The following is a 27,217-nucleotide window of genomic DNA, read 5'->3' as shown; positions in this document are numbered from 1 at the left end:
CAGTATCTATGAATTAATTATTAAAAATATTGCAGACTAGAAGAGAATCAGAGATATCTTTGTTACTCACAGTTAATTGTACATTATTAATTTTAGTTTGTGTTTCATTGTTTCTGATTTTGTCTATGAAATGTTATCTGAACCTCATATCTGGTGGCTGATTCTGTCTGATTTTAATCTCCTGACTTCTTTGCGGTACTTATGTTTGTACTGCTTGTAGAGTTCTTTATGTAACTCTGAGTTAATTGGTCTGTGTAAGCTATACGTGTTTTCCATTTTTTATTTCTGATCTGTTGTTTTAAAATCTAATATTACATCCCATTCTACGCAAATTCAGAGCAGGGATGTAAATGAAGGTGCAGAAGCACTCACTGCAACAGCATTCTTGCTCTATTCTGGTGGCATGTCATCAAGAATAGAAAGCATCCTCAAGAGACATGACATCAAGTGTGTTTTTTCGCCACCAGCAAAATTGAGGAATTTATTTGTTCAGTCAAAGATGATCTTGGCCTTAAGAAATGTTGTGTGTATAAGATCCCAAGCCATTGTGGGAAATCTTATACTGGGCAGACATTCCAAACATTGTGTTGAACACCATTGTCATACACACCTTTAGGAGACCATACATATCCATATGGCATACACTGCTGCCTAGAGTCCAGCACTGGCTGCCATTAAATTAAAACAGAAGAACTTCTGATTCATGGTTTGATGCAGTGCATTGCTGAGGTTTAATTCAGCTTTTAATCACAGGAGTGTCCGACAGCACAGTCTTTGTCCACAGCACATGCATGGAAGGCCTTTCCGCAGCTCCTGGCAGGGAGTACTATGAGTGCTGCTTTCTGCCAACTGTGAGCATCTTTCTGTGCACTTGTATTGCCCACTCATTGTCCGATGAATTTTGATACCGTCATGTGATTATCATCAGTCGCTTCTTGTAGCAGTTACAAAAGCATCTACCACCACCTGAAGATGTAAAGCAGTTGTGTCAATGAAATATTGTAGGATTTGCACAATATGATCTGGTGGCAAATCCAAGAAGAGTATTTGTGGGAGTATTTATATTCACTCCAGCTGGGTGTTTTATGGTGAGAGCAGAATCTCATCACATAGCTAGCTGTGGAACTGCTGCTACAGCATGCAGCAGTCTAATCCACTGCTCATGATGGAATGCTTCATTGCAGAATGCTGCAGCAGTGTTGTGCAGCCTCCAGCTTTGGAGTTATGTAGGTTACTGGCCTGCGCACCCCTTGGCTGGTTTCAATGGACTGCCTGAGGCTGATGCCACATTTCCTCTCCCCTTGGAGAATTCAGTCCTCTGAGTTGTGGGCTGCTGTTGAACTTGTGAACTACTAAAATAATGTGTCTAAATTTATTTTCCCCTGCTTATATGGAGCATTTCTGTTCCACCATTACTTACACTTTACTAATTTTCTATTCTCTTTCCTGAAACACTCCATCATATGGTTTATTGTGACTGGTACACCCCTGATATTTCATCACTTTGTTCAAAATGTACACTTGATTCATCAGGCTGATAGGCAATGGAAGGGAGACTGGTTGGTTTAATGTCTCTCTGCAATGATAGTCATAAGCTGTACAAGGGACGACCATGGACTGTGAGATTGGGTGGGTTAATGGCTCTCTGCCAATCATAGAAATAGGTTGTACAAGGGAAAATCATGACTGAGAAAGTTGCTGAGGACCAAATTCCCATTACCATGAGTCAGTTCTGGTACCTGCTGCAGTGTTCACCTGCTTAGCTGGGTGATTCCATGCTTGCCTCCCATGAAAGTGGACCTGGTTTCGATTCCCAGCAGGATTAGAGATTTTCTCCTCTTGTGGACTGGGTGTTGTGTTGTCCTCTTCATCATTTCATCCCCGTCACTGGCACGCAAATCTCCCAATGTGGCATCGAATGATATAAGACTTGCACTTGGCGGCTGAACTTCCCCGAATGGGGCCTCCTGGCCAACGATGCCATACGCTCATTTCATTTCACCTGCTACAGTATTGTTGAATATCCTGGAACAACTCTTCTCCACTGATGTGCCCATTCTGTCCTGCTAAGAGTTTGTCGAAGGGGCTAAATATGGTGGAATTGAAGGCATTATTCAGGTAGATTAGGTTCTTTGCTGGCACTATTTTGAAAGGGTTATTGGGTAGATTCATCAGAGGACAAATTGGGTTCAGAGCTGTAGTCCCTGTTATTGTCACTGTAGGCTGGAATGATCATTCACTTTGTTTCCTGTTTAGCAGTATCCTACTGTTCGATAACTCCGATTGTCCAATTCCCCTTGCTTATAGTAGGTGGGGGCAGCTACAACTGAACCATCTGCTGAGCACTCCTGAGGGCCCTGCTTCCTGAAAATATAGGTAGGTTGTAGGGATGTCTAGTGAACATCTTCCTGAGTCTGTTCTCTCGAGCAATAGCTCCATTTCTCATGTCCCAATGACAGCTTGGACTACTATAGAGGGGCATACCATAATCTGTTCCCTCTGGCATTGGCACAGCTCTTCTGCTGCAATCAGTATGTCACTCTTCTTGTCCAATGCAATTATCAGAGTCTCCTTTGTTCCAATATGTACATATTTCCCTAAAGTTCGAATTCATGGAATACAGGCGTACTTCACAGCATTTATATCTCTTGTTAGTATCTTTAACCTTCTCTCTTTTCTGTCACCTAGCTCTTGATCATATACCAAGGTACGCATAGACTGTCTATGAATGTCTTGCTCACTTTCTCATGCCACTTTTTTTAATCCCTTCCTCGTTTTTTTTGGGACCAACACTGATAGTGGTGGTAAAGCTATCGGGTAGATCTGAAAGGATTGAATGTGCCCCCAATGTGGATGACTTTTGTTCATGAAGGAGATCATAATTTTGTATTTCCCAGCAAGGTCTTCTAGACCTTGATAACTAGCATAACATTTTTAGTTTTTTCCTTTAGGGTGTCGGGGCTCATCAGTATCACTCACTAGCCTATGAGGTATGTAGGAAACAATATTATGAAAAGGATAGTTACTACTCACCGTTTTGTGTGTGTGTGTGTGTGTGTGTGTGTGTGTGTGTGTGTGTGTGTGTGTGTGTGTGTGTTTGTCTATTTTAAATGAAGGTCTTGTTGGTCAAAAGCTCACTTTCCAATAGTCTTTTTGTTGTGCGTATCTGCGACTCAGCATCTCCACTACATGGTGAGTAGCAACTACCCTTTTCATAATTTTGTTACATTCCACAGTATGTAGGGAATTTGGACATTCCATTGACTCAGTCATTCCTCCATATTTGCTTTTTGCACTTGGCACCATATTGTCTATAAGATTTTCACAAATTTCTGCACTCTGGTTTTCATAATGTGAAATGGGTGTGGCAGCTTCCATCCATACACTAACCTTGTACGGTGATAGACCCCAACTCTTATGAATTTTTGATTTGTATGCACCAACTATGTAATGTAGCAGCATATCCCAATCATCATAATGACTGGTGAAATAGTGACTCAGCACTTCCGTATCATTGGTTAATCTGTTCGATTCTGCCATTTGCTTGCAGGTTTAACAAGCATGCTCTTAATTTAGGAATTCATAATAAATGATAACACAACACAACAATAATAAATAATAAATGAGTTACTTTATCAGCTGTGACAAGAAATTAATAGCTTGTTCTATAATCAACATCTCTGCAGTAGATACCAAAATTTAACTAATAATTACTAACCATGGCTCATGCCAATGTGTCATCTTGTTGATACTATGTTGTGCCTGCCCAAAAGCACTTAAGATTTCCAAACCAGTTATATCCAGTGGTTTGCTGGCCTACAGTAGTCTCAGAAAACAGAATACACTAATGACTAAATTCAGCTCTCTCTCTCTCTCTTTTGTGTGTGTGTGTGTGTGTGTGTGTGTGTGTGTGTGAGGTACACAGTTCTTTACATACTGTTCTACACCCTGCTTACATGTTCACTATCAGTATTGTTTCTCTACATATTGTTCTGCTGTTCTACAACCTCTATGCCCTGCTAACACATGATCATGCACCTGCTTTAAAACGTCATTTTGCAATGCAGCTGGTAATGCAGTATAAGGCCCAACTTTTGTTTGTTTACATAACACACCGTTGTGCACAAAGAATCAAGGTTGCATTGCAAACAGCTTGCAATCTTTGTAAGCAGCTTGAGCAGCTTGCACCTCTACCACTCCGCAAAGGTGAAACATACTTGTTGTATTGCACTGTCTTTCCGACTCAGCCCATCTGCATTTCCATGTGATTTGCCAGATCAATGAATTGCTTAAAAATCAAATTAATGAGATTTACTACCCAGTGTGTTAACTGGCTCAAACAATCTTTCAGACCCAATAGCCACTTCAGTGATGCATGATCCATTGCGCCTTTAAATTTTCTGTCATAAAGATAACATCAGAAATATATCATTCTGTATATAAGACGTATTATTTCTTTCTCCACCACAGGGTAGTTATTTTCTGCTCTGCTCATTCATTGTGAGGCATAAGCAATTGTTTGCTCAAGTCACACTACAGCACAAATTTCTTTCCATGGTTGTCAGTTCAGAATGAATCTTCTCTCTGCAGTGGCATGTGCACTGATCTGAAACTTCCTGGTGGATTAAAACTGTGTGCAGCCAGGGCTCAAACATGGGACCTTTGCCCAACACCGTAAAGTGCTCTGCTGACTGAGCTACCCAAGCATGACTCACAACCTGCCCTCACAACTTTTCTTCCACCAGTTGGTCCTTTTATTAACAATTTGTTCAACCAAATGGACACATCTTTGTGCTTTGCTGACCAGTGAAACTTTGGTCCTTTCTTCAATAGATGAGTGATTTCAGTACATACTTCCAATGATAATTTGCTAGAGCCAAGAAAGACTGCATCTCTTTTTCTCTACATTGTACCAAAACAATGTGCACAGCTTTTATTATCCTGGGCTCTCCAATGAGCCTAAGTTCATGTCCTAAATACTGTACTTCTTCCAGTGGAAAGTGACACTTTCTATACTGAGTGTTAGGTGTGTCATGCATAATCACTTAAAGACTTTCCTTAGCAACAATACATGCTCTTCCATGTTCTTCCCAAAGACAGTTACATCATCTAAATATGCCATAAATTGCCTGGGTTTCAGTTCCCCAAAACTGCTTCTAAGAGGTACTGAAATGCCACTAGGGCATTTTTTTAAACCAATTGGCATATGCTAATATTGATAATGTCCTGATGGGACTGTAAATGCTGTCTTTGGGTGATTCTCTGTTGCTATGCTGTTATTTCTATCTGATGATAAGTGCTCCACAGAACCATGGTAGGAAAAGATCTACAATGCCCAAAATTATCCAAATTTTCAATTATGACATATCAAAAAATGTTTTGCATCACCCAGGTTTCCAGAACTCTTGAAGACAGACGTTGTCTATGGATATTGTATCATAGACACAGTCCCTTTCATTGTTCAGAGATGTCACTAAACCTGCCCAAAGATGTAAACAACCATGCATGAGCAGCGCCTATTAGACGGAGGGGGTCCGACAGCCAGTCAGTTCCTGTCATTCCACCAGGAAGGAGGTACACAGCTCGTGTTGTCTGTAGTTCAACCATGCCTAGATGGTCAATACCGTGGTTCAATTGAATCCACTTTGTTACTTTGTGCCAGGAAGGGCTCTCAACAAGCGAAATGTCCAGGTGTCTCGGAGTGAACCAAAGCCATGTTGTTCGGACATGGAGAAGATACAGAGAGACAGTAACTGTCAATGACATGCCTCACTCAGGCTGCCCAAGGGCCACTACTACAGTGGATGACCACTACCTACATATTATGGCTTGGAGGAACCCTGACACCGACACCACCAAGTTGACTAATGCCTTTTGTGCAGCCACAGGACGTCGTGTTAGGATTCAAACTGTGTGCAATAGGCTGCATGATGTGCAACTTCACTCCTAACATCCATGGCGAGCTCCATCTTTGCAGCCATGCCACCATGCAGCATGGTACAGATGGGCCCAACAACATGCCAAATGGACTGCTCGGGATTGGCATCATGTTCTCCTCACTGTTGAGTGTCGCATATGCCTTCAACCAGACAATCGTCGGAGACATGTTTGGATGCAACCCAGTCAGTCTGAAAGCCTTAGACACACTGTCCAGTGAGTGCAGCAAGGTGGATGTTCCCTGTTGTTTTGGGGTGGCATTATGTGGGGCCAACGTATGCCTCTGGTGGCAATGGAAGGAGCTGTAATGGTTGTACGATATGTGACTGCCATCCTCCGACTGAAAGTGCAACCATATTGGCAGCAGACTGGCAAGGCATTCATCTTCATGGATGACAATTCGTGCCCCCATCATGCACATCTTGTGAATGACACCCTGCAGGATAATGACATCACTTGACTAGAGTGGCCAACATGATCTCCAAACATGAACCCTATTGATCATGCCTGAGATAGATTGAAAAGGGCTGTTTATGGATGATGCGACCCACCAACCACTCAGAGGGATCTACACCAAATTGCCATTGAGGAGTGGGACACTCCGGACCAACAGTGCCTTGATGAACTTGTGGATAGTACGCCAGGATGAATACAGGTATGCATCAATGCAAGAGGATGTACTATGGGGTATTAGAGGTACCAGTGTGTACAGCAATCTGGACCACCACCTCTGAAGGTCTTGCTGTTTGGTGGTACAACATGCAATGTGTGGTTTTCATGAGCAATGAAAAGGGCGGAAATGATGTTTATGTTGATCTTCATTCCAATTTTCTGTACAGGTCCCGGAACTCTCGGAACTATGGTGATGCAAAACTTTTTTTGATGTGTGGATTTGAAACTGGAGAAGAAGCTCTAACTGTATGTTTGTTAAGATACCAATAATCACAACAAAAACAATATGCCTTCATTCTACCTACACTTTTCTTCATGATAGTCACACGAGACTTCCCAAGGATTGGCACTTTCATTGATAATACATCTCATAAGTGTTGGTTACTAAATTATTCCCTTACTGGTTGCAGGTGAAATGGTGGCAAAGACCCATGTTGATTCAGCAGATTCTCATATTCTAACAATAACTTCTCCATTACTATCATCTCTACTCCTTCCATGTGTACTATCTTCTCCCGTAATGTGACTAAACTAGCAGCCTGCTTAAGTTTAAAGTCTGAATTTGCTCTATCTAAATCACCTCCCTCCAAAATCTTAAAACTGGCAACCATCAGTCCTTGGACAATTCCATGTTCGTACTCTAAAATTATCTGTCCCACTCAACAGGCACTACCTGCATATAGTCAACTCCTTTATGTGTAGAACACTACTGCATATGAAACATTATACTTGATCCAATTCATCAGTTTGCTGTAGTGGCACCACTACACATAATACATTTACCATCAGATTAGTCCCAATACTTACCAACTGTGGTTTTCCTGACCTTACAGTACATATTTGTGCAAAATGATCCTTTGTGACCATGTGTGCAGTCTAATTTGTTCCCCTTACTCTAGGGATGAACCTTGCAACAATGTGATCCTGTCAGCAATTTCCCCCAAATGGAACAATGTCCCTTCAAGTTGTACCATGCACCGAGCAGTGTCAATTTTAGCATGATTTTTTTTAAAAAAAAAAAAAAAAAAAAAAAAAAAACTAACCCTAACAGTAGGCAGCAACCATTTTCTATATGAGGCCAAATTTTCATACAAACTTGGTGACTTTTTGCCTCAATCCAAAATCTCCACACTACTGAGCCCAGGGAATGCACCAAATTTCCACCCACTCCACTTAACTTACATCATAGTGGGTCTAACTTTCTTTTAAACCTCATGAGGACACCTACCTGTGTCCAATAAAATCTTGTGCTTCCTTTCATACTTTAAGCTATGTAAGCAAAATTCTGCCAGTGCACTCATTTTGGCTGTGTTTATATTCACAGGAATGCCATGTGGCTGCTCTGAGCTGCCATTGTTGTTTAACAGAGTTGTTTAACATCCTGTGTCCATGTATCATGTCCCCTGTTAGGCTTTCATCTGCAATCCCACCTGGTTCCCCTATTTGCCCCCATGTATACACTGTGGTTCATGGTATACATTACATACGTGGCTCATTCATCCACACCTGTAACATTTAACACATGTGGTGAAAATTCATTTTCTATCCCAAAGCCTAGTCAGTGGATCTATCTTCTCTAAGGCCATTACAGTCACTATGGCTTCAGCTGAATTCTTAGAGATCTCTACCCATACTTTTCTTGACACAGAAATGTATCCAGTGCCCTCTGTTGTGCCTCTTGCAGAAGGACATTGTTAGTATCATTGTTTTCTGTCAGATTGTGTGTATTGACATTCACCTTTTGAGTCCTGTCTCCAAAGTTTTCAATGGACTGCCCTGGTTTTTGTGACACATTATTCAGCCATTCCCTATAATACTTAGAACTATTTTTTTCTCCTTTATTACTGTACCTTGCTTGCTTTCAGAATTTCAACTATTTTTGCACTTCTTAGCTCCTCATGATACATTCTGTACCTTTTTGCATTATCCACATAACATAATTTGGCCAAATGCAAAATCTGTTCCTGCAACCAACATCCCAGCTTATCAGCTGTCAACAGCTTTTCTAAGTACAATTTCTCTTGCCTTACTCAAAAGAGGAGAGATTGGGTCATTGGTACTAGTGTCTAGGATGGATACTGACATACTAGATGAGGACTGATTCCTTATACCCTCTACTGGCTCTTGTGACACCAAATGTAGCTGTCACATTGTGCTCTGATCATTATGCTGATACCATTGTTTCAGCTGATGAAACCAATGTGGCAGGATGGGGGATGGTCACTTCTGCCTCTAAAGTGCTTGTGTGTGTGCCTGTGGGAGCAGGGGGACTAAGGAATAAGCTCGCCAGTACCATGGCATGTAGGGAGGCATGAATGCTTACTCAACAATAACATTCTTTATTATGTGATGCTTTCATACAAGAGGTCAGTGAGAACAGTCCGGGAGTTGGCTGTGGCTAGCAGGCAGTTAATTAATATGCTAAGGTAGCAGAATGCAGAGGCAGCATAACAGCAGCTGGCAACAATGGTGGCCTTGCTGACACAAGTTTGGGGTCAGCTCCTTGGTACTGTGAACTTTATGGCTGGATTAATATAAAATGTACACAGTCCAAGGCGGCTGCCTCAAATGTGCAAATGTCCTGACTTGAAAACAGGATCCTCGGAGACTAGATAGAATGTGAGGAGATGGCACGACTAGGTGGCGTCATCTCAGCAAATCCAGTTCAAAGCCTGGAACCATCAGGGCTAGCTGAAGGCTCATAGACAAGTGGCTTTGCCCAGTTAATGACACCATAACTGATGGGCCACATATTGAGCTGACAACAGGTATGTTTATACTGCAGTGACTGAATGCACAGCAGCAATGGAATACTACTGTGGCTGAGTTGGAAATATATATACTCAATCCAGCTTGGGATGTTATGAAAGGAGATTATATCCCGTCATGCAGTCGGCTATGGAAATTCTGCTTGGTTCCAGAGCATGTAGTAATTCGTTCATGCCAAAATGCAGAATGCTATTTGAGCTTTATAGCAGCAGCAAGCTGCAGAATTATGTAGGTAGTTGGCTTGCATATGCCATGAATGGTTGCTGAGGCTTATGGTGCAACAATTATGTGTGACTAACAAAGCAACTGGTAGTTTTTTGCTCTATAAACACTATACTACAATCATTGAAATCAGGAATCAAATGATGACATTCTCCTTTCTAGTCACCCAGACTGCATGACATGAATATATACACCTGTTGGCACTGCCTTGATTTACTGCTTCTTACTTTTCTATTAGGAGCCATGTGCAACAAATTCAACAAAAATGTCTTTCACTTTCTTAAAAGATGCTGAAGGAGCCAGAAACTAATGATCCTGCTTAAGAGACATTTGATAGACACGAGGAAAAGCATTTGTAAAGCTGAGTTCCCATATGCCACTAAAATAAGACCACAGAAAGTAGCATGATGACTCAAACTGTGTGATGCCATGGACTGGTGTGGCATGTTTTTCAATAAGGCATCAGCCGAAATTGCATAAATGGATGTGAATGTCATCACCTGGGCTACAGCAGTAATGCTGCTTTACAACCTAAGAAAAAGGAATAGAAAACATTAGTGTTCAAAAGTGAATGATGTGCAATACAACTGAGTATTGAATATGCTGACATACATGAAGATTCAGTATACAAATTACAAGTGTCATCATTTATGCAAGTTAAAAACTAGAAATTCACTCATTCATTCTGTCATTAAGTGCCCACTAATAACAGAAACTTATACTAAATATGTAGAGTCTGGCTTTTGTAACCAGATGATGCTATCATTATTATCATCTGAATTAGCTAATTGTACTGAATGAGAGGTTTAATTACATGCAGCTTTTTCATTTTCTCCATTTTAGGAATGAAATGAGCTACTGGAAAACTACGTCTCTGCTATTAATTAGTCATAACTTTACAAAAGACACTGCTTCAAACTGAGTCTCAATTTGTTTTCAATGAATCATAATTTTACCTGTCTGTTGTGATACCTGACAAATATGTAAACAGGTTTTTGGCAGTCCATTAAATGAGGAAGGCAAGTGGCATCAAAAAGTTATAACAACTTTAACTTTTAGTGGTGTGACAAAAAGTTGCATCACTTGACTGGAATTTAGATGTTTCCACAAGCATCTTTGATGACACTACTTGAGTGACATCACTTTGATTGCTTGTGGAAACTCAGATTAAGGGCAAAGATTATTCACTTAAGTTAAATCAATCTACCTGTGGTAGGTGCAGATGGAAGCTAATGTAAGCATTGGCTGCAGTTATTGTTTTGCCCGTAGTTTGGCAGCTCATTGAGATATGTGTGTGTGAAGAATACTACTCATGATTCTGTTTCCAGATTACTAATTGGTTGAAAAGTAACAGTTGACTGTCAGAAATACATTGTGTTAAGTATTTCAGATATTTTAGTTAATTCAAAATATGTTGTCTTTATCTCTAAATAAACACACTAAAACCAAATTTCAGGTGACGAATTAAAAAAAGTTTCATTTTTCAGTTTTAGCATTTGTAGACAATAGGATTTCCTGTGTTTGCTCTGTATATTCCTGTGGCTCTACATTTATCTCACTTGTTCATTTTCCTTGTAGTGGTGAAAGTGGTGCTGGCAAGACAGAGAGCACAAAATTAATTCTTCAATATCTAGCTGCTATAAGTGGCAAACATTCCTGGATTGAACAGCAAATCTTGGAAGCAAACCCAGTGTTGGAAGGTAAGCAGATTCTAGAAAAAAAGTTGTTTATAGCTTTTGTATAACAGTATATTTCTGTACATTCATACACTTTATTAAAAATAAGTAATTGTTTATCGGGATTTCAGTAGCAGAATATTGCTTTACTGCAAAGCATTTCTGTTTGCTGCATAAGAAGATGTTATAATGTGTTTCCTTGCAGTTATACTCCACAGTTGTGTTGTGTTATCTCACTTAATATGCTTCTGTAAGAAGTTTCAATAATTAAAAGCAGTGCTATATGTGTAATGCATCATCTTCTGCTTCGTTATATACTGGAAAGTGAGGCGGTACACTGAGGTTTTGAACTCGTATTCAATAGGAGCAATCTTCAAATCCTCATCCAGTTATCCAGGTTAAGGTTCTTTGTGGTTTCCTTAAATTGCTTCAAGAAATGCTAAGGTTGTTCCTTTTGGGAGGTCATAGATGTTAAATTCTAACCTGTGATCTTTTTACATACATACAACATTAATACTTGTTGCAGTTACTATTTCATATCTGAAAATTCATTTATTTAGTAGAAGGAGTTGTCATTCAGAAATTCTTTTAATTTGTTTTTAAATGTTGGTTGGCTATTTGTCAGACTTTTAATGCTATTTGGTGAATACCAAAGATTTTTGTGGCAGCATCATTCACCCCTTTCTCTGCCAAAGCCAGCTTTAACTCGGAATAGTGAAGATCAACCTTTCCTCACCGTCAGGTGGCTTGCGGAATATGGCTGTAGATGTAGATGTAGATGTTATAGCTATGGACTTCACTGTTATTTTTGCATTGAGATGGGTTATTAATAACAAATTTTATAGGTGAATATACGTATTGCGAAGGTACTGTGAATATCTTGAGTTCCTTAAATAAATGTCTGCAAGGTGATATTGGGTGGGCTCCAGCTGTTATTCTGATTACATGCTTTTGTGCAATGAATACTTTTTCTCTTAAGGATGAATTACCCCAAAATATGATGCCATGTGAAACTAATGAATGAAAATAAGCATAGTAGGCTAATTAACCGATATGCTTATCACCAAAATTTGCAATTACCCTAATAGCATAAGTAGCTGAACCTAACCGTTTCAGTAGATCATCAATGTGTTTCTTCCAATTTAATTTCTCATCAGTACACACATCCAGTAATGTTGAATACGCTGCCTTAACAACAGACTTCTGTTCCTAGTCTATATTTATCAATGGTGTTATGCCATTTACTATACAGACTTGTATATACTGTGTTTTCTCAAAATTTAGTGAGGGTCAATTTGCTGAGAACCTCTTAATAATTTTCTGAAATACATTATTTACAATTTCCTCAACTGATTCTTGTTTGTTGGGTGTGATTACTATACTTGTATCATCAGCAAAAAGAACTAGTTTTGCATCTTCATGAATATAGAGTGGCAAGTCATTAATATACTGTATATTAAGAACAATAAGGGACCCAAGACTGAATCCTGTGGGACACCATACTAGATACCTCCCCAATTAGAGGACTCTGCTAATTTTTGCAAACTATCTGTACTGTTAATTTCAACCTTCTGCATTCTTCAAGTTAAATATGAATTAAACCGTTTGTTCACTGTCCCACTCATACCACAATACTTAAATTTTCATGATTCACATAATCAAAAGCCTTTGAGAGATCACAAAACATCCCAATGGGTGATGTTTGGTTATTCAAAGCATTTAATATTTGGTCAGTTAAAGCATATATAGCATTTTCTGTTGAAAAGCCTTTCTGAAAACTAAATTGACATTTTGTTAGTACTTTATTGTTACAAATATGTGATGCCACTCTTGAATACATTACTTTTTCAAGAATTTTGGATAAAGCTGTCAGAAGTGAGATTAGGCAGTAGTTGTTAGCATCAAACCTATCCCCTTTTTTATGGTTTATGGTTTAACAATAGCATATTTCAGTCTGTCTGGAAAAATGCCCCGTTTCAGTGAGCTACTACATATGTGGCTGAGAATCCTACTTATCTGTTTGGAACAAGCTTTTAGTACTCTGTTGGAAATGCCATCAATTCCATGTGAGCTTTTACTTTTGAGTGACTTTATTATTTTCCTGGTTTCAGTAGGAGAGGCGGGTTGAAGTTTAGTTTTAACAAACTGCATAGGTATTGCCTCTTCCATATACTGCCTTGCATTTTCTAATGAATAGCTGGATCCCATTTTCTCTACAACACTTACAAAATGATTATTAAATTTTTCTACTTCTGACTTCTTGTTAACAAAGTTTTCATTGAGTCTGATAGAAATACAGTCTTCCTGTGCTCTCAGTTGCCCTGGTTCCCTTTTAACGATATTCCAAATTGTTTTGATTTTATTATCAGATGTGCTAATCTCAGACATAATGCACATACTTCTGGAATTTTTAATAACTTTTCTTAATACAGTGCAGTAGTTTTTATAATGTTTCACTGTTTCTGGATCATTACTCCTCCTAGGTATAAGATACATTTCCCTTTTCTGTTTACAAGATATTTTTATCCATGTAGTAACCCATGGCTTTTCATTTACATTACTCTTCTTTTCAAAGAAGATTTTGTAGCTATTGCTAGTACAGAGTGTGCATGTTACAAAACAGATGCATGGTGTATGATGTGTTCTGATCAGAAAGACTCAGAGAATTTTTTATGGGGGTCTTCAATTTGCTGACTTTCTATGTTCCACTCTTGTTGTTGTAGCTGTTATTTCTCCTACCAGCTGCCAGTATTGGAGAAAACTCCACATGGATGCACTGTTTCTTGCCCTGAAAAATTCCGCCTTGGAAAATTCATGTATATGGAATCCTCTCTCTTGCTCATTCATTAAATATGTTTTGTGTTTCTGTATGTCACTCATAGCAAAAGGTAAAACAGTGAACATCATTATACGTGCATCAACACTAAAAGCAATGCCAAATGTCAGCCCACATGTCTAAGTACCCACCACTGAGAGATGTGGCAAAATGATGCTGCGGGCTGCTGCATTTTCTGATACAGTCCCTCTCACTTTTGCACATCTTCTCAACTCCTACTGTGCTATGTGTATTCCACTTTATACACACATTTCCTTAGTGTTTTCCTCATTACAAGCTCTCTGAATGTTCAAGAAACTAGGTAAACATACAAATTGTATTCAAGACTATAGAGTGAAAAACAATGATTGCAAATTATGTGCTTTCAGTTCACCAGACTTAACAGGAAATGTAAACCATTATGCTTTAATCATTTTTGTATTTGATGATATGAAAGGCTGTTTCATATCTCAGTATGTTGTGGAATGAACAAAACAAATCTTTGACACTGTCAGAAGCAGCAGTACAAAACAAAAGAAATATAAGAAAAATACATTTGAGGAAGAAAGATATTATCACAGTGATTTACATTTTAGTCATAAAATGTTCACAGGTATATGAATGATGAAGTCGGAATGAAAAAAAAAAGTGTAATGAAAACTTAAATTAAACTGACATGTTACGAAATGTCATATTCATGATCTATGTAACAAGTATTAATGTAATGTAATTGCTTATTAAATGAATGCTTGAGGGGCTTATCCTGTTACAGGATGTCTTTCCTGCCACCATTAGAGTATGGTGTATAGTTGTGCCCAACCAAGTTCTACACCTATACACATCATGTGCTTTTAGTAAACATTTTTGTGAGGTTTATGTAAATAAGTAAAATATGTATTTCTAGTTGGTGTCTGCATGGAAGGCTCATTCACTTACATTTTTTTTCATAGCCTGCATGAAAGTGGCTTTCACATAAGCATAACAAATGTATACTTTTATATTATGTCTACATGGAACTTCTTCCACTTATGCCTTGTCCAACATGACTGCAAATGATTACACCTCATCTTTAATTATGGACTCTGGTAAAGCATAAAAACAAGCCCTGAGTGCTTAATACAATAATGCAAACTGTCTTTATAATATTGGTTAAAGTGTGTTTCGTAACATCATCATTAGAAACTCCTATACTTGTCCATGACAATAAAGGTCCACACATGATGCGTAGTCTGTTTCAGGATAGCAAAAATGGGGAGAAGTCTTACCACTTTTGCAATGTATTCCAGACATAGTGCCATCAGATTACCATCTGTTCAGGCCACTAACAAAGCTCATTGTACTCATGACATTGAAGACATGGTGACTGGATTTTCTTTGGACAAGTGTATGAAAAGTAGAGACACTGATTTTTGCTACATGGGATGCATACTCTCATACCTTTCTTCAAAGATGGATTAAAACAGTTTAAAATAATGGAGATTATATTGAGAAGTGAAAGTTACTTCCAAAATGTTACACCAAATATGGATAATTCATTTTGTTTTCTTGTTAATTAGCTGATAGAGAAATTAGAAGGCATTACTTTTTGAACAACTTTCAGCCTGCTTGTATAGAGTAGCATGTGAGACAGAGAGGTGAGGCAGACCAGGATTGAATCTGCGTGACAGATTAATGATCACATGTTTAGTGCACTGGCTGGCCTAAGTTTCTTGTTTAGGCAAATGCTAGGCTATTGCTATTTCTGCCTCAGAAAATATTGTATTCAAATAATTGAAACATGATAACATAGAAAAAAGATTACATGATTTACAGACAATTGATGATAGCATTTCCTTCCCATAGGTTAACTAATGAATGTGGTAGCATCCAGCCACAAAGCTAAAATAAAATAAATTTACCAAATCATGAAAATAGTGGAACTTGTTTGATGGGATACACCCTAGGAACAATGACTTTCAATAACTTTCATAACAGCAACTAAAAAACAAAACTGCAACTGCTTTGTAGTCATGGCACTCCAAAAGTCCAACTGATGTGTTCATTAATAAAAATAGTACATAGGATTGCAAACTGGAGAGCTTAAGTTTCTTTGTACAAAATTAAGAAAACAATACTTATCCATGTGTTTTTCATGTGAATTGAATAACTTGCAAGTACTATAATTTACAGTTTATGAGGGAAAGGAAATACAAAAAGTATTGATTTTATAAATTTGCAGACAATAACATACGTTTGCTATAATGGTCAGCTGTAAACATTTGTTATTTCATGATTTCTCTCTTCTTAGAGTTAAAACAACAAGTGTGTGATTAAAGGTATGAATGCAATTTCAGAGACAATAACAAATTTAATGTATCAAAATTTATCATCATTTCAGCTTTTGGAAATGCCAAGACGATACGCAATGACAATTCATCCAGATTTGGAAAATATATCAACATCAATTTCAGCCAAGAATGTGTCATTGAAGGTGCTGCAATTGAGCAGTATCTTTTGGAAAAGTCTCGTATTGTTTCGCAAAATAATGGTGAACGTAATTACCACATATTTTATGAAATGCTTGCTGGTTTGACAATTGATGAGAAGATAAGCCTTGACCTCAGAGGACCTGCAGATTATCGTTACCTCACAGGGGTGAGTAACAGTTGTCAATAATTTTCTAAAAAAGAGAGAAATTTCTTTCAGCTTAGAATATTTTGGCAATGATTAGCTTATTCATGTAGATAAGCTCATTGGACGTGGTACTGGTCACTCCCTGGTCATTTTGCAGCACTGTAGACGTTGTAGCAATTGTACCAGTCAGTCATGTCACCCTCCAATGCTGGTATAAGTTGTGACAGTGAAGTGGCATGTATGTGCCAGTTGGTTGTATGGAATCAGTGTAATAAGATGGGATGTGACAGAATGGCAGAAAGGAGTTATGGTGACTTGACTATGACCACATCTTGTAGGCAGACATCAGATCTGTTGTTTTATCAAAGTAGATCAGGGACCCGAGCAATAGACAGAGATCAGAGATTGTCAGGAGGGCCACATAATGTATAACTTTAACTCAACATCTGTTTTCAGTTATAGTAAGCATTTTAGGCCATAGTAGCATCATGTAAATCACAATTCATGGCAACTATGACAAATATAGGGTGTACATAAAGTCTGGGAACACTTTAAATTATTTACTGCACAAGAGCCAAACATTGTACAGATATCATACATATGTCATTTTGAAGAGAAACCCTCAAAGTTTTTTCATCATCATCATCATCATCATCATCATCATCATTTAAGACTGATTATGCCTTTCAGCGTTCAGTCTGGAGCATAGCCCCCCTTATAAAATTCCTCCATGATCCCCTATTCAGTGCTAACATTGGTGCCTCTTCTGATGTTAAACCTATTACTTCAAAATCATTCTTAACCGAATCCAGGTACCTTCTCCTTGGTGTGCCCCAACTCCTCCTACCCTCTACTGCTGAACCCATGAGTCTCTTGGGTAACCTTGCTTCTCCCATGCGTATAATATGACCCCACCATCTAAGCCTGTTCGCCCTGACTGCTACATCTATAGAGTTCATTCCCAGTTTTTCTTTGATTTCCTCATTGTGGACACCCTCCTGCCATTGTTCCCATCTACTAGTACCTGCAATCATCCTAGCTACTTTCATATCCGTAACCTCAACCTTATTGATAAGGTAACCTGAATCCACCCAGATTTCGCTCCCATACAACAAAGTTGGTCAAAAGATTGAACGGTGCACAGATAACTTAGTCTTGGTACTGACTTCCTTCTTGCAGAAGAGAGTAGATCATAGCTGAGCGCTCACTGCATTAGCCTTGCTACACCTCGCTTCCAGTTCTTTCACTATGTTGCCATCCTGTGAGGATATGCATACTAAGTACTTGAAACCGTCCACCTGTTCTAACTTTGTTCCTCCTATTTGGCACTCAATCCATTTATATTTCTTTCCCACTGACATTACTTTCGTTTTGGAGATGCTAATCTTCATACCATAGTCCTTACATTTCTGATCTAGCTCTGAAATATTACTCTGCAAACTTTCAATCGAATCTGCCCTCACAACTAAGTCATCCGCATATGCAAGACTGCTTATTTTGTGTTCACATATCTTAATCTCACCCAGCCAGTCTATTGTTTTCAACATATGATCCATAAATAATATGAACAACAGTGGAGACAGGTTGCAGCCTTGCCTTACCCCTGAAACTACTCTGAACCATGATCTCAGTTTACCGTCAACTCTAACTGCTGCCTGACTATCCATGTAAAGACCTTTAATTGCTTGCAAAAGTTTGCCTCCTATTCCATAATCTCGTAGAACAGACAATAACTTCCTCCTAGGAACCTGGTCATATGTCTTTTCTAGATCTATAAAGCATAGATACAATTCCCTGTTCCACTCATAACACTTCTCCATTATTTGTCGTAAGCTAAAGATCTGGTCCTGACAACCTCTAAGAGGCCTAAACCCACACTGATTTTCATCCAATTGCTCCTCAACTAATACTCGCACTTTCCTTTCAACAATACCTGAGAAGATTTTACCCACAACGCTGATTAAAGAGATACCTCTGTAGTTGTTACAATCTTTTCTGTTTCCATGTTTAAAGATTGGTGTGATTACTGCTTTTGCCCAGTCTGATGGAACCTGTCCCGACTCCCAGGCCATTTCAATTATCCTGTGTAGCCATTTAAGACCTGACATTCCACTGTACTTGATGAGTTCCGACTTAATTTCATCCACCCCAGCTGCTTTATTGCACTGCAATCTATTGACCATTATCTCCACTTCCTCAAACGTGATCCTATTTCCATCATCATTCCTATCCCATTCTACCTCGAAATCTGAAACATTACTGATCTTATTTTCACCTACATTGAGCAACTCTTCAAAATATTCCCTCCATCTGCCCAAGGCATCCACAGGATTCACCAGCAGTTTTCCTGACCTGTCCAAAATACTTGTCATTTCCTTCTTACCTCCCTTTCGAAGACTGCTAATTACACCCCAGAATGGTTTTCCAGCAGCTTGACCCAATGTCTCCAACCTGTTCCCAAAGTCTTCCCAAGATTTCTTCTTGGATGCTGCAATTATCTGTTTGGCTTTGTTTCTTTCTTCAACATAACTTTCTCTGTCTACCTGAGTTCTAGTATGTAGCCATTTTTTATACGCCTTCTTTTTCCTTTTACAGGCCGCCTTGACTGTGTCATTCCTACTTTTACACACTACTGTTCCAAGACATTCTTTAGCCACTTCTAGTACTGTGTCCCTGTACCTTGTCCATTCCTTTTCCAATGACTGTAATTGACTACATTCAACTAACTGGTACCTTTCTGAGATCGCTGTTATGTACTTGTGCCTGATTTCCTTATCCTGAAGTTTCTCCACTCTTATCCTCCTACATATGGACCTGACCTCCTGCACTTTCGGCCTCGCAATCCCAATTTCACTGCAGATTAAATAATGATCAGTGTCATCAAAGAATCCCCTGAATACACGTGTGTCCCTCACAGCCTTCCTGAATTCCTGATCTGTTATTATATAGTCAATGACAGATCTGGTTCCCCTGCTTTCCCAAGTATACCGGTGAATGTTCTTATGTTTAAAAAAGGAGTTTGTGATTGCTAAGCCCATACTGGCACAGAAATCCAAGAGTTGCTGCCCATTCCTGTTGGTCTCCATATCCTCTCCAAATTTATCCATAACCTTTTCATACCCTTCTGTTCGATTTCCAATCCTGGCGTTAAAATCACCCATGAGCAGAACACTGTCCTTGTCCTTTACTCAAACAACTACATCACTGAGTGCCTCATAAAAACTTATCTTGATCAATCCCTTCACAATGCGAATATACTGACACAATCCTAATTTTCTTGCTAGACACTGTCAAATCTATCCACATCAGTCGTTCGTTTACATACCTTATTGCAACTACGCTGGGTTCCATTTCTTTCCTGATGTAAAGCCCTACACCCCATTGTGCTATTCCTGCTTTGACTCCTGACAAGTAGACCTTGTATTCTCCCACTTCTTCTTCTTTCTCACCCCTTACCCGAATGTCACTAACAGCTAAAACGTCCAGCCCCATCTTACTTGCAGCCTCTGCCAACTCTACCTTCTTCCAAGAGTAGCCCCCATTGATATTAATAGCTCCCCATCTCATTACCATTTGTTTGCCAAGTCGTATCTTAGGAGTCCCTGGTTTGTCAGTTAGAGGTGGGACTCCGTCACCTCCAAAGGTCCGAGGCATTTTGCTCTGATTGTTGCCAGCATCATATTTAAAGTACCAGGGAAGCAGGTTGCTAGCCTTACTTGCCCCGAGTCCCATTGGGCTTTACCCCTAACAGCTGAGGGACTAACCGGTGGATTTGGTAGTCTTTGCCGTATGAGCACAAAGGTGACCACGACTCAGAATATGTCCGAGATGCCCAGCCTTATTCCAAAGTAACTGGTATCCTGACTGTCGGGACCACTTACTTGGCCACTCATACATTGCCCGTGGTTCATGAACTAGGACATGACTACAGGAACCCACACCATGAAAGTTTTTTTTACAAACATTTGATATGCGAAACATGAGTGACTCAGCAGATGTCAATATGATAATCAAATTCTTGCCATACCTGTCCCACCCCAGCATGGCATCATCGATTGTGGCAGTCACTTCCTGTATTCTCTCCTGGAGCTCTGCTACATCACATAGTAGGGGCGGTACATACACCAGATCTTTAATGTGTCCCCACAGAAGAAAGTCACACGGAGTGAGATCTGGTGATTGGAGAGGCCATTTCATGAAACAGCCATCCCTTCTGTAGCACAGTCAATCCATTGATACCACAGCTCCTTGTTCAGGTACCCATGAACTTCAGTATGAAAATGGGGTGGAGCCCCATCTCGTTGAAAGATGAATGGAGAGTCCAATTTCATTTGAGGCACCAGCCATTGCTGCAACATGCCCAACACATAGAAACCTCACTCCACACCTGAACTGTCCATGTTTGCGACTAGCGATGAGTATCGGCAAATTACAAACTACGCTATGGCAGTATACACGAAAACAAGCTTTCAGGGTTTCTCTTCAAAATGACATATGTATGATACCTGTACAATGTTTGGTTCTTGTGCAGTAAATAATTGGAAGTGTTCCCGGACTTTATGTTCACCTGTATGTTTGTTGTTTCAGAAAGTATATTCATTTAGAAAAGTCGACTTCTGTGGTAGGCAGAGATAATGGAGTACCACAGTGATCATGCTTATTATGACAGTGCTGTATGCAAATTATCCAGTTAATAAGTACCTGAAAACAAATAAAATGGTATTTCTAATAAGATAATATGAAAAGGGAACAGATCAATGAGTCATTTAACAGGCAGTATGTGGAGGAGTAGGTCACTGAGTTGGTTCTGTGATATTTTAGGTGTGTTTCCCATTCCATGCATTGGTGCCATTTATTCATGTTACAATGAACATTTCATTTTGACATTCTTGGTGACCAAGTTGCTACTGAACTGACATATACCAGTCAGTCAGGTCACATCTACATGTTCAGAGAAGATAGTTTCTGGATGGAGATCCAATGGTGAGTGTCATCTTCCTACCCATCAACCATCTTTCCCTTCAATTTTCCCTCCACCGTCCTGTATTGTTTCTTCCCTCACCCCCTCTATCTGATACAACCTCTCATTCCAACTGAGCTGCAATGCTGTTAGAATTAAATGGCCAGGACCATGTATCCATGCAGGTATTCTTGTGTGTATGTTTATTCTGTGTTACAACATTATGGAAAGGATAGACTGCTAGTCATGGCTTAGAGAATTTGTTGAGTCACAGACAGGCACAATGAATAAGAATGCTAGAAATATATAAGTAGTGGCAATCTATCCTTTTTAAATTGTTGGTATTCCATCCTGAACTTTCCATTGTTTTATTCGTACTAGTTAACTCTGCAGGAGGACATTTTCGAGTAGCTCAGCAACGTCTTTAGTCTTGTTTGTGCTCAGTGTCTCAACTATTTGTTGACTTGTCACCTTTACTTTTTCCACTACTTATATTCCACTACAAACTTTCTATGACCATATTTATTTCCATAACATATTGCTTTTTAAGAGTTGCTAGAAATGACAATTGCCATGATGCCCGAGGAAATTGTTAGGCTATATGAAGGAAACTTTGATTCTGAAAGCTAGGATTATGCCATGTTTTTATGTCTGTTTCTGTTGCTGACTGATTATTATGAACAATTCTGTCTGTGGTTTATTACAATGTGAAGAGTTAAACACAATGCAAATTAAGTTACAGTTACTGGTAATGTAAGAAACATACATCAAATTATGAAGTTGGCAAAATGTATGGGTCATATTATTTTATTTATCTGAATGACCTAGTACTAAAATTATATACTGTACTCTTTCTATATTATTTAACTTGCATTATTATGGTGTATCACAGATACCTATATATTCCATGTTTTCTTTGTAATACATTCTTATAGTATCTTCTGCAGTAGTTGGTTATTTTTGTGTATGTGTTTTCCTCTTTTAAGCAGATGCAATTTAAAAGAGTGTTACATGATAACAGTCTCTTAAATTGCCATGCATTTAAGATGGAGAGGGAAAAAAGTAACAGTTACTTCATGTACTGTGTTTGTTACCTTTTATTAACAGTTGAATCTTTTATCACTCTCATTTCTTAATCAAATATGTAGTCCTACTGTTGTAGTATACACATCATCACCAGCTGTAGTTTGTTTGCTTACTTGTTGAGGACTAACATGATTTCAAAAATGAATGACTCTTTCCGTGAACTATTATTCACATTTATGCAAACCTTTTTTTTATTGGCAATCCATCTCACTACTTATCCATTAGATTTTCTTCTTCTTTCTCCCATTTCTTGTATACTCTTTTCGTGTAGTGGAGATGTTTAAAAATACTGTCTGGAATATTGATCAATACTAATGTGTGAAGATTTAGGCATTTATATAGTCTAAGGTTTCAGGGTGGAAAAAATAAGATTATTCACTACTCATCCTTTGCACCTGCTAGAAAACTTCAACTTATGACTTGAACTCATATACACCATCTATTCTTGACTTTGACCAATTCTTGTTGTTTATTTACTATTTCAAGGGAGGCACTCTAACTTGTGAAGGCCGTGATGATGCCAAAGATTTTGCTGTAGTCAGAGCAGCTATGAAAGTCTTAAATTTTAATGAGAATGAAGTCTGGGAAATTATAAAACTTTTGGCTGTGGTTCTGCACCTGGGAAACATCAAGTACAAAGCCAGAGTTATAGGTTTGTATCAGTTTATAAAATTCTCCTCTATACTTTGAAGTAATAACCTGGTAATTAATACAACCAAATCAATATCGAATTTACATAAGATTAATTATTTACGGCAAGTGTCTTGTAGAAACTTAAATATGTGTGATTTTGAGACAGAAAAGGAGAGTTTGCTTACTAACAGCTGAAACAGAAACCATTGAATCAAGGACAGAAAAAACCTTTCAAAAACAAAAAAATATTACTTTTTCAGAAAATTAACTCATATATAGAATACTGGGAGAGAAACTAAATATGATATTTACAGACACGGGATGGCAGGTAATACTGTCCCATACCTTTAATCAGCAAAAACACAAAATAAACGAACATTGAAGAAAAAGTATTAATATGTAGCATGTTGGAAGGCATCTCTGTGCAATGAGAAAAAATGATAGAGAAGCATGGAGATGAGATTTGTTTACCCATGGTGCCAGAGGGGACAGACACCTTCCATGTTGCCAAACATTCCGCAGTTTTGCTGTACACAACAATGAATAACATTGTACCAGCACTGAAGTATGGTTGCACCATAGGCTGGAGGAGAGCAGTTATCACATCCAGTGCTATTCATGGCAATACTTCTGGAGGAACAGTAAATTTCATTAGCTGATGGGAGTTGGTGAAGATGAATCCACAGAGCAATTCAGAGGTGGGCCGCATTCTGACAAAGTGTTCAGTAAGAAGGTGAGGCAGGCAGTTAATATCTCAAACATGAAAGCTAAATAGTAAAGCAATTAATTAATTTAGATGAAGACAAGTAAAGAAACTCATGGGAAAAAGTACTGTGGAAAATGTGGTAAGAACTTAACTTTAATTAAAAAGTAAAATGGATGAGATAAAAAAATTTTCCAAGTGAATTTTGGAAAAATAGGCAGATTCCATAAAACAGAGGCAGAAGGCAACTACTAACAGAAGAGGAAGGAGGCAGAAAAAACTGTTGATAAGAATTTAGAGCAATAAGTGTACAATGTTAAAAAATTGATTGCGACAAGGCATATAGTCACTGTTGACTTAGTTGTTTTGGCACCTTAAGTGAGTAATGCAGTTGGCACCCACAGAAGTTTACTGCTGTATGAAAAGACACTACCAGCTTTTAGGGCACTGGTGAACAAAACTGCATGTGACTGCTGTTGTGTTGCCGCAAGAGTAAAGACTTTTCATCATGCTAGTCTGGATGCAAAACTGTTAACTATGTAAGTGGAGGGGAAAAAAATCCAGATTTCCCCCTCCTATTCCAAACACAACATTCAGGCACTCTAGATGACTGTCTAGTTCATTTATATGGTAGACCAGTCCTTGCATATGGTGAGAATCTACTATGTGTTGTAACCACGCCCTGATCCTGCTGTTGAATTCTACTTCGTGGCCAGCAAAATGATATTGGCTATTGTTGGTCTGTCAATTTGTGGCAATTCTGTTCTGATAGAGAACTGGACACAAAGTCAAATACAAAATACTGAATGAAATGTTTATAGCAGTTGATGATTACGTGGTATCACCCTCTGATGATGACATATGTTTCACACTATAGGAGATCTTACGTGTACTTCTAAACCTGTTACAATAAATCTGATGAAAATAGAATACATGGGACCACTTTTAAGGGCAAGTAATGGACGTAGTTTGTTCGTCAGAGAAGATGTCTAACCTAGATCCATGACATTATCCACATTGTCTTTTCCTGTTGATGTCCCTCTGCACACCTCACAGACTAAACCATAATATTGATTTTTTTCTGATACTTTTGCTTATTCACTCAATGCTTATCACCTAAATAAGTTAACTGTTGTGATTCTCACTTCAGGCCACAACATTTATTGTGCATAAATAACTTACGTAACATCAACATAAATTGTCAGTTAGTCCTTGTACCAAACAGTAATAGTTCTTGTCAAAATATCCATGCAAGCCACCAATAGAAACTATTATGGGCTTGTTCCATAATAGTGAAATAGAGTCCAAGCATGGCTTAGCTAGATGAGTATTTCCTAATGAAAGTTCTACATAAGTAAGTGGTAATGGAAATCATAAGTTCAGGATTTGCAGCACTATACACACAGTATGAAATCAAAGCATTGTGTAGTCTGTATGTAGAAGTGAGTTGGATAACAGCAACTGAGGAAGAGAATGATGCCAGGAAGTCTTTTATTTGGCTGCTGTGGAAGCTCACTGTGATAGTTGCTGTGTTCACAGCATAGGTACGCTCATTAGATGTGTATTTTGAATGTGATTGATGTCTGGCATATAAAGACTGAGATATCTTCTAATCATGAGGTCAGAAGAAACTGCATGCATGTTACTTCATTATCTTCTTTTATTTGTAGATTAGTGAATTAATGTAGTTATTTGTATGTGATGAATGCACTTGTTGAATTTTCAGGCATTCTATTACAGTTATGTTTTCTTGTTTGCAGCTAACATTGATACATCTGAGATACCTGATAAGGTACATGCCAAGAAAATTGCTGACATACTTGGTGTACCAATAGAACCACTTATAGAAGCACTCACCCATAAAACAATATTTGCTCATGGAGAAAAAGTGGTGTGTATACAGATCTGTCAGCTGTGAATTTGCTTGTATTTCCTGTTCTCTATTTATCTGTATATCACTTTGAAAAACTCCATATTTCTTTCACATTTGCAGAGTACTTGTGAACTAAACCTTAGTCTCTCTTACAATATTATTGTGAACACACATCTCTGAAATTAAATAAATATGTTGTAACATTTACACATTATCTGTACCCAACATGAGGTGTGTATGAGTGGCAGCATGTTGCAGCCTTTTTTGATCCTGTGTATAATGCCAATACTATTAAAAATGTAGATTCATGCACAATTGAGTTGGACATATATACAGCATGAGGTTTGTTGCGAAAGCTTGAATTTTGTGTGTATGTTTGTGTTTGTTTGTGGGTCTATCGACCTGCCAGCACTTTCGTTTTGTAAGCCCAATCATCTATATGGTTGCTTCGTCAGGAAAGAGGGAAGGAGAGGGAAAGACGGAAGGATGTGGGTTTTAAGGGAGAGGGTAAGGAGTCATTCCAATCCCGGGAGCGGAAAGACTTACCTTAGGGGAAAAAAGGACAGGTATACACTCGCGCACACACACACACATATCCATCTGCACATACACAGACACAAGCAGACATTTGTAAAGGCAAAGAGTTTGGCCAGAGATGTCAGTCTAGGCGGAAGTACAGAGGCAAAGATGTTGTTGAAAGACAGGTGAGGTATGAGCGGCAGCAACTTGAAATTAGCGGAGGTTGAGGCCTGGCGGATAATGAGAAGAGAGGATATACCGAAGGGCAAGTTCCCATCTTCGGAGTTCTGACAGGTTTATGTTAGTGGGAAGTATCCAGATAACCCGAACGGTGTAACACTGTGCCAAGATGTGCTGGCCGTGCACCAAGGCATGTTTAGCCACAGGGTGATCCTCATTACCAACAAACACTGTCTGCCTGTGTCCATTCATGCAAATGGACAGTTTGTTGCTGGTCATTCCCACATAGAAAGCTTCACAGTGTAGGCAGGTCAGTTGTTAATCACGTGGGTGCTTCCACACGTGGCTCTGCCTTTGATCGTGTACACCTTCCAGGTTATAGGACTGGAGTTGGACTTGACATTGACCTCCATCTGTCCAATAGCCAGATTCACACGTCCGTCCACATCAAACCCACCAACAAGCAACAGTACCTCCATTATGACAGCTGCCACCCCTTCCACATCAAACGGTCCCTTCCCTACAGCCTAGGTCTTCATGGCAAACGAATCTGCTCCAG

General features: G+C 38.9%; 1 protein-coding gene across 1 annotated transcript in view; it reads left to right on the top strand.

The window, feature by feature from the left end:
- The window catches only part of LOC124798932 (myosin-VIIa-like), a 393,313-nt gene that overhangs the window by 23,882 nt on the left and 342,214 nt on the right, over positions 1-27,217 (top strand). Inside the window, exons 6-9 of the mRNA XM_047262466.1 lie at positions 11,179-11,300; positions 16,469-16,725; positions 23,237-23,402; positions 25,847-25,977. Of these exons, the coding sequence (XP_047118422.1) occupies positions 11,179-11,300; positions 16,469-16,725; positions 23,237-23,402; positions 25,847-25,977 (676 nt within the window). The remainder of the gene's footprint in view (positions 1-11,178; positions 11,301-16,468; positions 16,726-23,236; positions 23,403-25,846; positions 25,978-27,217) is intronic.

Source organism: Schistocerca piceifrons, chromosome 5 (genome assembly GCF_021461385.2).
Source record: "Schistocerca piceifrons isolate TAMUIC-IGC-003096 chromosome 5, iqSchPice1.1, whole genome shotgun sequence".
Classification (NCBI taxonomy): domain Eukaryota; kingdom Metazoa; phylum Arthropoda; class Insecta; order Orthoptera; family Acrididae; genus Schistocerca; species Schistocerca piceifrons.
Note: the sequence above shows the minus strand (reverse complement) of the source record. Positions and strands in the feature narration are given on the sequence as shown.